This window comes from Globicephala melas, chromosome 5 (assembly GCF_963455315.2).
Source record: "Globicephala melas chromosome 5, mGloMel1.2, whole genome shotgun sequence".
In the NCBI taxonomy this organism is placed as follows: domain Eukaryota; kingdom Metazoa; phylum Chordata; class Mammalia; order Artiodactyla; family Delphinidae; genus Globicephala; species Globicephala melas.
In genome coordinates, this window is record NC_083318.1 from 116,256,861 (window position 1) to 116,271,038 (window position 14,178).

Here is a 14,178-nt window from a genome sequence, read left to right on the forward strand (position 1 = left end):
ACATAGCCTTACTCAATTAACTATTAAATGAAATATTCTGGGTAACAATAGACAGTGACCCTGGTCACCTGTGTCAACATCCAGCCTATTCTAAGCTGGCTTTAGGGACCATTCCTTCCCCCTATTTAAGCCCTCCTATTCCTCAACTGGAAATTGAGGAAATCAACTGGAAATTGGATTCCAATTTTGAGTCCACTCCAACCACCAATTCCTCTTTTAAAACAGTTGGGTTGAGATTAGTTACCATTTTTCCTTCCCTTAATTAGCAGTATAAATAAAAACTTGGCTTTACTTTATTCTGGATAGACATACGAGAGTGATATCCTAATTGACCTGGGAAACACAAATGCCTCACACATTGGCTAAACCACAATGCTAAATTTAATATTGTTTCTTTCATGTTTTTTTCAAGTGTTTCCCTGTACACGTTCCCATGTCCCTGAGCTCTGAAGAGCTGGCACCAGGTTCCTTTTGTATTTCCACTCTCAACCTCCTCCCACCTCCTCCACTCCGTCCTCCAACACCACACACACACACACACACACACACACAAATTAGGCTGTGTTTTCTTCCTCTTGAAATCACCACTTCCTTTGTGAGCTCCGTAAAGTTTTCTTTGGCCTTATATTTTCCCAATTATTTCCTCCAAATAAAGCCACCAATCAAGAATGATAGCTCTTTTCATGGAAGAAACAACCATTCCTCACGTTTTGCATACATTAGATCCATAATTGTTATTTTAAGAATCCAAGGCTATAAAGAAGTCAATTTGGGGGGAACACAAAACAAACCAAATTACCCCAAAAATTGCCATGAACACTGCATTTTGCTTGACACTGATGGCAGCAATCCCACTTTTTAAAAGCAAGCAGTAGTAGTAATACTATAGAAATCACCCTTATAAATAAAAATCCCAATTATGTGTGGGCAAATGAAAACAACTGATAGAAATCTGAGACGAAAAAATCCAATTAAGGAAAAAAGATAACGTCCTAAGGAAAAAAGCAAATAAAAATCAAATGAGAAAAGAAAATTACAGCAATGGAAAGAAAAGACCACTTAAGGATTATAAAAGTTATATTTATTCACGATGCTACATTTATTGCATTCCCTTAGAAAAATGGAGACTATTTATGTACCCAATTTGCACATATAAAACTTTATACAAATTATGTGTAGCACATAAAGGCCTCTGGTACAGCTAAAATCCTGACACTACAATTTGGGTAATCCTGCTTCAGGGTCTCCAGTTTATCAAGTCTGTCCACAGAAAATAAAAACTGGAATTATAGTCAGTCTTGCTGCTCACACTTAGAAATTATTTTAAATATAATAAAATAAAACGTTCAATTACTCTAAAACCCAAAAAAGTAAACTGGAAGGGGATATATTTTACCAATTTCATTTTAACAGTATGACAAATTCACACCTTATTTTGGCTGGGTCTTTTAAAAAAAAAAAATCACCTTAGTTTTGACATTATTTCTAAGCTGTGGCTGCTTCAGAAGGTAATTTGTCAAAAATATTTACCGAACAATTAAAAAAAGTAATAATAATATTCCTTTTACAAAATGGTACAACAACACCTTAAGGAACCAGAAAATACTAAATGTCTTTGGCTATGTAACTAAAAGGCCATTCTTCCAAACAGAATAGGGCATATTCACCTCAGAACCAACTACAGAAACAGAAAGATGCATATATAATGAGAATTTGTCTTGCCTTTTTTTCCCATTCTTTCTACCCATATAATAAGCAAGGAGAATGCAATTTACATAATCTTCCCAGATGAGACTCAATAGCACTACAAAGATACCCAAACTTCTGCAAAGGCAAAGTGAATTAAAACAATTACACAACTAAGTGAAGACTGAAGGGACAAATGTTATTTGCAATTTTCTGTTTTTTAACTTGTTTGCTTCTTTTTAAGCCTTACAAGTGTAGAAATTATAGCTGATAAACAAAAGTCACAAGCCTCACAAATGGAACTATAATATAAAAATAAATCAAATGAAACATTTATTAATAAATGAAGCCTATTTTATTACTTCAAGTGTTAATGATAAAAAATTTTCAGCACAGCTGTTGCATTTAAAAAAGTGAAACTACATACTATGTTTCTAGCTTGGTAAACAGATGAACCTGATGTCTTTGAATGACATAACAATTGAGCATTGTACAGTACATCTTATGAAGACCCGTAAATTAAAGAACTACTGGTTTAAAGTTAGTGATTATGAAACAAATATGTATTCATAGTTTCAGCTTCTTTTTTCTTCCTCGGCCATCAGGTGCTCCATCCATTTTACGTTTCTGGGTCTACAAACAAACAGAAGGATTATCTTCATCACAAGAGTCATATTAACATGAAATACATTGGAAGACTCATGATAGCAATTTATTAATAACTGCCACTTAGTAACAGGTATTACTTTTCTTAACCAGAATAACCTTAATTCTCCAAATAATCTTATCTACATGTTTTACTAACATAAATACCTTAATGCTAATAATGAAGTAGATGAGTAATTCACAATTAGCAATAGTAAATCAATACACCAAACAAATGTATAACATGCCCTCTCATCAAAAGAAAGCAGTAATGAGAAATACTTTGTGAGTATACTAGACTTTCCTGATAATTATTATTAGATAACAGAATTAGATAACATTATTAGATGACTTTTTTTCTTATAATTCTTGCCTTCACATTGCTAAGATATCATTGGTACAATAAATCAAAGTTTAGAAGTGAACAGTAAAGGTTGTAAAGGCCACTGCCTTCCTAATATTTCTTTACATATTCTAAAATTATAATGTGTACTCTCAACATCAAGTGTAGCTCTTGCCATTCACAAGACAGACCTTCCCATATTCTCACAAATCCCCATACTGTGAACTACCATCATAACATGATTTTCCCCACACAATGCAATCAAGTTTAATTTATACTTTTAAAGCAATCCAAGGCCATACTACTTACCAAAAAACAAACAAACAAACAAAAAAAAGAACTAACACATCAGTGATAGCCAAGTAATGTTCAAATTCTTGAAAAAAGTTAAGTTCCCCAAGAAAATATTTACATTTTCATGAGTACTTACTGAAGGTTTTGGTCCTCTTTTCTTTTTCTCTGCCTTCTCCTTTTCTTCTAGTTCCATGTTTTCTCTTTCAATCAAGGTAATTAAAGTGTTACACCTCCTCTGGAGCTCCTGAGTTACAAATATAAATTTACATGGTAAACTTGTATTCTCCATCCGTAAGTTTTGTAATATCACTTATATACCCCCAATAGACAAAATTTTAAAAAGCAAAAGGAACTGGTAATTTTCATACACAATCCATGCTAGGAGGATAAAAAAAGGTATCTGTAAACTTTTCACTTCATTATTTAAGGCCATACTGTTGTGTATTTTTCATAAATCCTTCCTTCACTTAGAAACTGAAGCAGTGAAAATGAACATCTCTTAATATATGCAATTCTGCTACATAGTGTCTATGCCTGAAAACTGTCGTCTACCTCCAAAACTTAATATTAACAGAGCACATACTTGAGGGTCAAAATCAACTAAAACTTAATAAGAGGTATATATAATCTTTCCCTTAAACGCATTACCACTAGAATTGTGGTAGACGGTGTACCACCTGCCGTCTTTCCCAGTTCGGGAAAAATAGTCATAGAAATCTATGATGAGTTTTACCTCATCTTTCCTTAGCAGTCTACACAGGCTCCAGAAAGGATTTTAAATTACAGTGTAGAAATAGTAAATACCCCTTAAGAAAACAGGAGTCCATTTGTATCATTGCTGGCTACGTACTGAGTAAAATTGTTTTTTTCCTCTCCTTGTCATGACATTCTACACAAATGGTCACGATAAAATCATTTAAAAATATTATTGTATAGGACACAACCATATAAGGTTTGGAAATATTTGCAATAGTATATATAGAGAGAAGGTAGTACACTGCATCAAAGTTCTGTATTTCCTTTAACAGGTACACTGAGATACACATGCCAGAATGTGTTACAGATGTACTATGGCATGAATCTTCTTGGCTCTTAGAAAAGGATTATGCCTCAACTGTTTATCACAAGGGGCCATACGCATATTATCATTTTGTATGTGTGCCTTAACATGAAACACATTAGGAAATAACACGCAGTTTTAGACCATGGTATTGTACCAGTAAATCAATGTGACACTGCATCTTGTTTCACTCACCACAAAATCACTTATTAATTATATAAATTGTTCCTACTTTAAAAGACGTAATATAGAGCTTATAGCAACTGAATGTGTCTCCTCTAACTATATATTTATAATGCATTTATAGTGCAACATTCCCCAAACTAGGGTTTCATAAAACAGTAGCCTCCGTTGATGTTTACTGAAAAAAACCCCTTCAGTGGTCACATTTAAAGACTAAACACTATCCTCCATCTTGAAGAGTGACAATGTATTTTAAATATACTGAGGTAAATCCTACTATAAAGTTGTTTAAACTTTGCTATCCTAGTACATCTCAAAATTAAGACTACAGAATTGTTTTGGCATTATCATCATCCTGAAGAACACAAGATGAAGCTAATAACTCAAAGGTGGTAAAATACAGTAAGTCAGACAGAGAAAAAGACATATCATATGATATATGCGAAATCTAAAAAAACATGATACAAATGAACTTATTTACAAAACAGAAACAGACTCAAAGGCTTAGAGAACGAACTTATGGTTACCGGGGGGAAGCGGGTATATTAGGGAGTATATGAGGGAAGTATATTAGGGAGTTTGGGATTGACATGTACACACCGCTGTATTTAAAATGGATAACCAACAAGAACCCACTGTATAGCACAACCTAAATGGGAAAAGAATCTGAAAAAGAACAGATATATGTATAACTGAATCACTTTGCTATTATACACTTGAAACTAACACAACATTGTTAATAAACTATACTCTAATATCAAATAAAAAGTTTAAAAAATACATAAGAGAAGAGCAATTCATCAAAGCTAAACTTTTCTGAATTCTAATTTTAGGTCATTACAAATGGAACTTGCTGATCAGAAACAGGTTGATATTGGGAATAAAAACAAAACCTAGGATTAAATCAGTATAGTGTTTTACTACATTAAGCTCTTTTTAAATAACTCAAACTCAGCATTCTGATGGGCAGATGCGTGAGTACAAGTCCTTTCTTTATAGAAATGTGTTCATTTATAAAACCAAAAGTCAAATTTTAAATTGTGATCATTACATTCAGAAGTTAAAATTGATGGTGACATTTCCTCCTACTTAGAACCTGATTAAAATTCACATAAAAAAATTAGTCCTATCATATATAGTGATGTTAAAAGATGTGCTATTAAACAATAGAAAAAATAAACTTTGTAAGTTACTTATGACATTAGGTTTTTAACTGTGGATGTGAACTGTTTCTTAAGGAACTGATTTAAACTGTAATACAAACAATATTGTAACAAAAATTTACTTCAAAGATACAGCTGAACCACAGTTTTCTCTTAATAGAATTTTAAAAGTTACCTTAAAGAACATTAAATAACCTACTTCCTTTGAACTGTCAGAGGAAGTTTCATTCTACTACAATACAGAAAAAGGCTCCCAGTACTCACCATTGCAGTTCTGGACTTTAGAAACCAGTCAAATCTGAACTGAGGAGAGTTGCGAATACACTGTCGCAATTCATCATAAACATTTTCTTTGTCAAATCCAAGCTTGTGAAGCATACAGATCAGAAAACGATCCTCTTCTTCAGTGTAGTTTTTTCCTTTGTTAGTACCATAAGATATTCTTAGCTGATGAAAAGGTGCTTTGTACCGTCCAATCTATGAAAATCAGATTTTATATTATATAAAATACAAATCCTATATAATCTATGTTTCAAACTCGGCTTTAGTAAAGTTAGCTATAAATGTTGTATTTCACATCAACTTTCTATCCAAAGTCAGTTACATTGTAATCTTTGTTCTGAACCAACTTCAGTCTTTATTATTTTAAAAAGAAATACAGACTCAGACTTTCTGGTATACCACACAGCAAAGAGCCAATCATAGTGACTCTGACCCAGATATATCAACTGAAATACTGAGGTAAATTCTGTTGAGAACACCTATAATGTTTGAATGCTGTCCTTTGAAAAAAAATTTTATATCATCATTTCTTTTCCTTTTTAAAAGTTACTTTAAACTCTCATATTACTGAGAGGAGTTATTTTACTATCATATTTATTAATACTCAAAGTACCTTCGTGTCAAGTGCTTTTTTGATACTAATTCTTCTTTGAATTCTTGCCTCTCCCCTTTCAATCTGAGCCATAATCTTCTCTATGTCCTGCAGCTCATTGCATCTTTCCCAGAACACAGCTGTAGGAATAAGAGTTGGGCAGATGAGATAGGTGGGGGAAGGGCAGAAAGATAAATAACTTCTTGTTGTAAGTGCTCTATTTTACTTGCTAAGGATTAAGAAATGTTTCCATTTTCCCCACATCTAACACTAGTAAGTCACGTAATTATTTCTCAGTTTCCTTAACTATGAAGAAACCAGGAAGATAAGCTGGATGATTATAGGAAGTATCCCCCAATTCTTAGTTGTGTCTATTCTGAAGCTCTGGGCGGACCACCAGAGCTATACCCACCTGACAATCTGACTGGCTCCAGGAGACACAGAAACACATAACACTTGAAAACTTATGAAAGACAATGAAATAAAAATGAAGGCACTATTATTCAGTGACCTATTCTTGTTTCCTTGGCTACAGCTAGTGAACGGGGGTAAAAAAAAAAAAATTAACGATGCCATTTTAAAGAAGGGGAGATTTTCCAATTTTTAAAAAACACAAAACAAAACAAGGCACTAGGGCTTCCCTGGTGGCGCAGTGGTTAAAATTCCGCCTGCCAATGCAGGGGACACGGGTTCGAGCCCTGGTCTGGGAAGATCCCACAGGCCGCGGAGTAACTAAGCCCGTGCACCACAACTACTGAGCCTGCGCTCTAGAGCCCGGGAGCCACGACTACTGAGCCCACGTGCCACAACTACTGAAGCCCGCACACCTAGAGCCTGTGCTCCACAAACAGAGAAGCCACCGCAATGAGAAGCCTGCGCACCGCAACAAAGAGCCCCTGCTCACCACAACTAGAGAAAGCCTGCACGTGGCAACGAAGACCCAACGCAGCCAAAAATAAATAAATAAAATTTATTTTTTAAAAAAACCAAGGCACTAAGTTGTAGTGAAATTAAGCTTATCAAAACAGTATTCAGAGTAAGAAAACCTGAACTTTCCAACAGCTCTCCAGAAGCCTGAGAACATTCTTATACCTATTAAAATAATAGGAGAATTACCTGAGTATTCAATGACTTCTTCTGGAGTTTTTCCTTCTACTTCTCTTGCTATATTTTCAATATCATCACGACCCCACTTCTCATTGGCTTTGATAAACTGGTTAAAATCTCTCTTATTCCAATTGGTAAATCCCTTCAAAGCGATGGAAACAAAACATATAATCACAGCACACTGAACTTGGGAGAAAAGCTATTAAACTTTACCAATGCTGCTGAGTATTATAGAAAATTTTCAGTTGCTCCAAGTTTTCTTTTTAAGTTAAGTGCTTTTAAAGTAGTAGATTTTCATGTACATAGATGAGCACTTTTAGCAATGCATCATATATTGCTTAGATAGCCAAGCAATTGAAGCTGAGTGGGAGAATAAAGAATGCTGCACAAAAAGGTGACATTTTCACTGAGCTTTCAAAGAGTAGAAGTTTGCCAGGAGGAATGAACATAGACTAAAGGGCAAAGATATAAACCAAGTGGGAAAACAGAAGGAAAATAAGGCTTTAAAGGTAGGTTAAGGCCAGATTCTGAAAGGCCTTGACTGAAACTTAAAGGATGTTATTAGAAAAGTATGGAGCAGAGATTTGTCATTGAGAATTATAACTTAGTAGCAACGTAGAAGATTCACAGGAAAGGGAAGATGGGAGTGCTGGAAGAATGGTGATCAAAAGGATACCCATTCTACCAAGGCTGGTGCAAATCCATAATCTTCTCTACCACCTCAACAACTAATGACAATCAAAATGTAGTAAACACCATATGCCCATGCTTTATGATCACCAATTATTCCATTTTTGAAATCAAAAAAATGTACTTCCTTTATATATTCCAACACAGCCTAAGACAGCACCTTACAAAATAATGTTACTAAATTCTGTGTTGATTGAAGGCTATACCTGTGTTAGAAGCTTCTCTTTTTCCTCTAATTCTTCATCATTAAGGGGTTCAGCTTCATCAATTTTAAGCTGTTCTTCTTTTTGTGCCTGTGCTGCATTTGGTAGGTCAGGATTTCGAGGCACCTAAAAATATTTTTTTTTTCCTATGTCATCAGTCAATATATTTTAGGAAGTATGCAATCAACTAAACTCTTAACCAAGTACATGACATTTCACAAATTTTTCACAATTTTTAATCCAGCCATGAAAGAAAACATACTGATATTCTGCATTTATTAAGTTAAAAACAAACCAGATTAGGGACTTCCCTGGTGGCCAAGTGGGTAGGACTCCACGCTCCCAACGCAGGGGGCCCCGGTTCGATCCCTGGTCAGGGAACTAGATCCCGCATGCATGCCGCAACTAAGAAGTGCACATGCTGCAACTAAAGATCCCACAAGCCACAATGAGGATCCCACATGCTGCAACTAAGACCCAGCACAGCCAAATAAATAAATAAATAAATATTTTAAAAAACAAAACAAAAAACTAGGTTAGTTACGAACAAAGTGTTACTTCTTCTACCTTGTACCCAATCGTTTTTCTGTAATATAGAATTTCTTTTTCCAATAATTCAAATAGACGTGGAGGAAAGAACTGGAAATCCTGAACATTAGGTTGTTTTGGAGGTCGAGGAGCCTAAAAACAAAAAGTATTCTTCATAAGAAAGCAACTATTTTGCTTTAAATCTATCTATAACCTTTCTTCATTCTATAAAATCATGACAGCCAATTCTCCAAGCAACTGAATGCATCTTCCACTAAAACTGAACAAACATTAATCAAATTTTAAATGCTTACATTCAAAATTAATCTTTAGAAAACTTTTAACAAAAGCTGAAGGAGGTGTACTGTAAGAAACCATAAAATCTAATTCTCAATCTGATTTTATCTCAAGAGTATAAGAAGAAAAATGATTTACAGTTCCAACATTTTTAGACATTTGTGCTCTGTCAACTCACCTTGGGTGCTTTAGGTTCACTGACACGAAGAGCTTCCCTGAAATAGGCATCAACAGCATAGTTGGCTTTTCTTTCTCGTTTAGGTGGTTCAATCCACTCTGTGAATGCAATCTAGCACACGGGAAACAATTCAAATCACCAACTTTATTATATAGTCGCAAATCCTACATGAATGCAACTCCGACTATGTACATAACTATGACTTATTTATAAATGCAAAGATATTCATAAAATTCTAGACTACAAGCTCTATGAGGCTAGGGACTATGCAATTAACACACAGGAGGTCTAGTGAAGAGCATAGGCATTCAGTAAGTATTTCCTGACCAAATGAATACTAGGTGAAAAACAATGCTACAGAAGGTTTAGAACCCCAATTAGGAGAGAAATGTAGATATATATTTAGCCTAGAAAAAATTCAGAGGATGTACATGCCTAAACATTAAAAGGGAAAGCATTAGGTAGAATTTTTTTTTTCTTCTACCCTGTAGGTATTTTCTAATTTCACTATATAACAGCAAGTATTACTTATGAAATAAGAAGTTATTCCCTTTAATTATTACCAGCCAATTCTGCTGTTTAAAAAAAAAAGTCTAATAAGGTTGTGACGATTTTTTTTGGCAAGTTTTAATTTTCAAATATCCCAAATTACTATAATCACCCCACACAACATCGTGCACTGTAACAGTATATATAAACTTTTTAAACATTTCACTTTACCAACTGAAAATGTGGCATTAAATTTAACACAAAAATGAAAATAATTTAGTTGTGAGTAAACAGGAATGACTGCTGTTTGAGACAAGGCATTACACCTAACACTTAAATTCCAAGTTTCAAGTAAAATATTAAGTCTTCAAGTAACCAAAATCTCTTTCTAAATTACCTTTTGTTTTTCTCTATAATCTTCTCCTTCAAAGTTATAAACACTCGACTCTGTATCCATTGTAAAGTTTCTAAGTGAGCTTTCACCCATCTTGGAGAGCTTTTCATTCATCTCTGCAGTCTAGGAAACAAAAGAAACATCCTATTAGATGGAGAATTTAAAAAGCATGAGAACTATAGTCAAAATAAATTAGGCTTTATACTACATAAAAACTTCTTTCTGTGGAAGTCAGATTACCGATAACTCACATAACCATTTCCTCAAACAGTTCTGGTTTAAAATATTTTACATATTAAACGTATCATTTAATCTGCATCTCACCTTCTTTGCACCTCTTTCCAAAATACCATCAATATCCTCATCAGTAATCTCGCTTTCCTTTGAAGCAAATACATGTGTTGCCCCATGCCTTATCATTTGAAGCATTTCATCTTTTCCAATTTTGTTCAGGTTCTGATCCACAAGTCTTCCTGAAAAAAAGGTTTTATTGTGTAATGTTAATCAAACAAACTTTAGTTTACTGGATATTTGGAATTTTAAATGTTAGATGTAATACCACATAATTTTGCCTCAAACGTCAATCATTTCTGTTTATTCTCATCTGATAATTTTCATTTTTACATAAAATACCAAATTCTAATCTGTAAACTCTGAAATATTTCTAAACTTTACATATTACATAATGAAGCCTACCAAATGCCACTTCAATAAAATATATTCTTGTACAGTGAGAATGACAGTAACTTGGGATATCTGAAAATCAAAATTATTACCATAACTTTAAGTACCAAAAGGTGAGAGCATTATAAACACAAGAAGTTTCTGATAAGCAGAAACTGATTAGTATTATTACTAATACTCCCAAATCAGCTTGTTCTACTTACAAAAGTATAAAAACCTTCATATTGCCAAACTTCAAGAGCCACTCACATATACTTCTTCTATTTTAATTTTTCTACTTCAACCAACTTGTAATGAGTAGGTAAAGATACAAGCTGTTTTCTGGGACCTTACATACTTGTATCATGGTTTTGGATCCCTAACAGAATGCACCATCAAATATTTGTGACTTTCAAAGTTAGAATGTATCCACAGAACATGTTTCTTGAAAGCTATCTCACTGCTATCAAAATGCTCTTAAGCTTACAGAAATTACTTCCCTGTGGACTGGGAGGGAACTTTTCAGACATAAAGTACTTCTGTATATTCTCATATTTTTAGTTATACCCCTTAGTCCACAAAACAGTTAACACAGAGGCATATGCACCCAAGGCTTGTTTGACTAATATGTCTATAAATGGGATTAACAAAGCTACTAGCACAAAATTTTGCTCCAAAAGTTGCCTTAGTAAATATAAAAAAATACCCCAAAAACATTAAGTCAAAAGACTGAAAAAGCTTTTCTAAGCTGACTGTAAAAGAATTTGTATTTTTTTAATCTTCAAAAAAAAAAAAAGAGAAGGGTTTCAGAGATGAAAATAATTGAGAACAAGAACCACAAGGCAGATGTATTTCTAAAAGCATGGATGAATGTGAGGGGGAAAAAAAACTAGCCATTACATCACTCATGAGAAACCTGTTTGGCAGGCCCCAAAAGTCCCCAGAGAACTTCCTAATTAAACACTGCACTGTAATAGTTTATATAGCTCTTGATGCCCCGGATGAGTCACCTCCTAGCTGTGTAAACGGTAAATAAGTGACTTGCTTCTACCTCTGATGCCAACCTCCAGCTGGCATGAAGACTAAAGAAGGTAATACTCAGTATTTAAATATTTAGCACATGGCTTGGTACAAAGTAAGCTCACTATGTTAAGCAATTATTAACAAAAACAACTAATAATAAAGCAATCATGTATTGTCTTTTTTTTTAACATCTTTATTGGAGTATAATTGCTTTACAATGGTGTGTTAGTTTCTGCTTTTTAACAAAGTGAATCAGTTATACATATGTTCCCATATCTCCTCCCTCTTGTGCCTCCCTCCCTCCCACCCTCCCTATCCCACCCCTCTAGGTGGTCACAAACCACCGAGCTCATCTCCCTGTGCTATGCGGCTGCTTCCCACTAGCTATCTATTTTACGTTTGGTAGTGTATATATGTCCATGCCACTCTCTCACTTTGTCACAGCTTACCCTTCCCCCTCCCCATATCCTCAAGTCTATTCTCTAGTAGGTCTGTCTTTATTCCCATCTTACCCTTAGGTTCTTCATGACCTTTTTTTTTCCTTAAATTCCATATATATGTGTTAGCATACCGTATTTGTTTTTCTCTTTCTGACTTTATGTATACAGACACGTGGCTAACTCTATGGTTGGCATTAAGGGATAACAAAGAAATGTAATATTCCCTTCCTTACAAGGAAATTAGAGACTGGTTGAGAAAACCAAGACACACAAATGTAATAATCAGTGGATAATACAACAGTATACCTCTTAGCTTTAGAGACAGATAAAATGCATTTGGTCATGACACAATTTGGGAAGGAAGGAAACCAACGTGGGCTCAAGTTTACTGAGGGTTTGTTTTGGTTTTTACATTTTACACATCCCATCACTAACTCTATTTTAAGCTTCATGAAAATATAAATGTCTTCCTTGAAAGCTGATCTGGCATGAGAACTTGAAGTTCCCTTCAATTAATCCAAAATAAAATCCCACTTTCACCATCTAGTCTTATTTACATAAATGTTTATTCTGTGTCTTGCTCTCACTAAATTATAAAGTCCTTGAAAGTAAGAACACTGGTTGGTTTCAGTCACCACTGTATTCTCAGCACTAAGAACAGTGCCTGACATCTGCTGGTGCTCAATAAATCGTTGTGGATTAGAAAAAAGAATTCTGAGTTTTATTGTTATCTCTTCAGTTTCCCCAGAGTAGTCAATTGAGTGTTAGTACATGTAAATCACTCATCACACCTCTATTTAATATGTACCACACTGAATGCTGGGTATTTTTATATACATTATCCCCTTTAGTCCTTAAAAATCTCTGTATCCCTATTTAACACATGAAGAAGAGGCTCAGATAGTGTAAAAGAATTGCTAACCAGCTGAGTCAATATTCAAATTTCAACCTTCCTGAGCCCAAACCCATCCTCTTAACAAAACTGAAGCTTACTTTAGTCTGGAATAGAAATATTGTTGCCTGGTAGCTTGATTTAATATATGTTTAACAACAAGAATATCCTAAAAAAAATCCAGGAAAAAAGTGTTATAAATTCAACCTAGTAAATTTTTAAAGTCCTAAGGCTCACCTTGTTGGATGACTATTGAATCCAGTCTGAGTTTCATCTCAGCACGTTCCACTATTCTTTCTTCTACAGTGTTATCCGTTATGAAGCGGAACACTCTGACTGTCTTGGTTTGTCCAATTCTATGGGCTCGATCCTAGAAAAATAACCAGGTTACTTTGAATCCAGTTGAAAATTCACATAAATAACATTTGAATGTGTACACTGAGAAACAAAATGAAAATATTCTCAAGTACAAAATGGTTTTAAAAATACGAAACAAAACAACTATAACGGATTCATATTCCATTAACATTTCTTAAATTCTCAGTTTCAATCAAATTAACTGGTTATCTCACAAGAAAATCTTTTAGGAGGTATAGAACACATCATAGTTGCTGAATCTGTGAGAAACTACTGTATTAATTTGTCTAGGTTATACGGAAATAAAATATACATAATCTCTCCAGACAAGACAGACACAATTATAATCTTCAAGTCTGATGATAAAAGTTTTTTTAAAATCTTTTTTTCTTAGGTTTAAATTCAAAATGCTTTTCTACCTAAATCAAATCTAAATTTTCATTGCAATTAGGGGAAAAAGTGACATGAATAAACAATCTCCACAAACAATATAAAAATCCTAGGGGCTTCCCTGGTGGCACAGTGGTTGAGAGTCCGCCTGCCAATGCAGGGGACACAGGTTCGTGCCCCGGTCTGGGAAGATCCCACATGCCGCGGAGCGGCTGGGCCCGTGAGCCATGGCCGCTGAGCCTGTGCGTCCGGAGCCACAACGGGAGAGGCCACAACAGT

General features: G+C 34.5%; 1 protein-coding gene across 1 annotated transcript in view; it reads right to left on the bottom strand.

The window, feature by feature from the left end:
- Positions 1-1,059: 1,059 nt before the first annotated feature.
- SMARCA5 (SNF2 related chromatin remodeling ATPase 5) overlaps positions 1,060-14,178 on the bottom strand; it is a 44,632-nt gene continuing 31,513 nt past the window's right edge. Inside the window, exons 14-24 of the mRNA XM_030878125.3 lie at positions 13,390-13,522; positions 10,459-10,607; positions 10,138-10,257; positions 9,252-9,362; positions 8,816-8,929; positions 8,252-8,374; positions 7,365-7,497; positions 6,270-6,388; positions 5,639-5,851; positions 3,105-3,212; positions 1,060-2,319 (exon numbers count right to left, since the gene is read on the bottom strand). Of these exons, the coding sequence (XP_030733985.1) occupies positions 2,254-2,319; positions 3,105-3,212; positions 5,639-5,851; positions 6,270-6,388; positions 7,365-7,497; positions 8,252-8,374; positions 8,816-8,929; positions 9,252-9,362; positions 10,138-10,257; positions 10,459-10,607; positions 13,390-13,522 (1,389 nt within the window). The 3' untranslated portion in view covers positions 1,060-2,253. The remainder of the gene's footprint in view (positions 2,320-3,104; positions 3,213-5,638; positions 5,852-6,269; positions 6,389-7,364; positions 7,498-8,251; positions 8,375-8,815; positions 8,930-9,251; positions 9,363-10,137; positions 10,258-10,458; positions 10,608-13,389; positions 13,523-14,178) is intronic.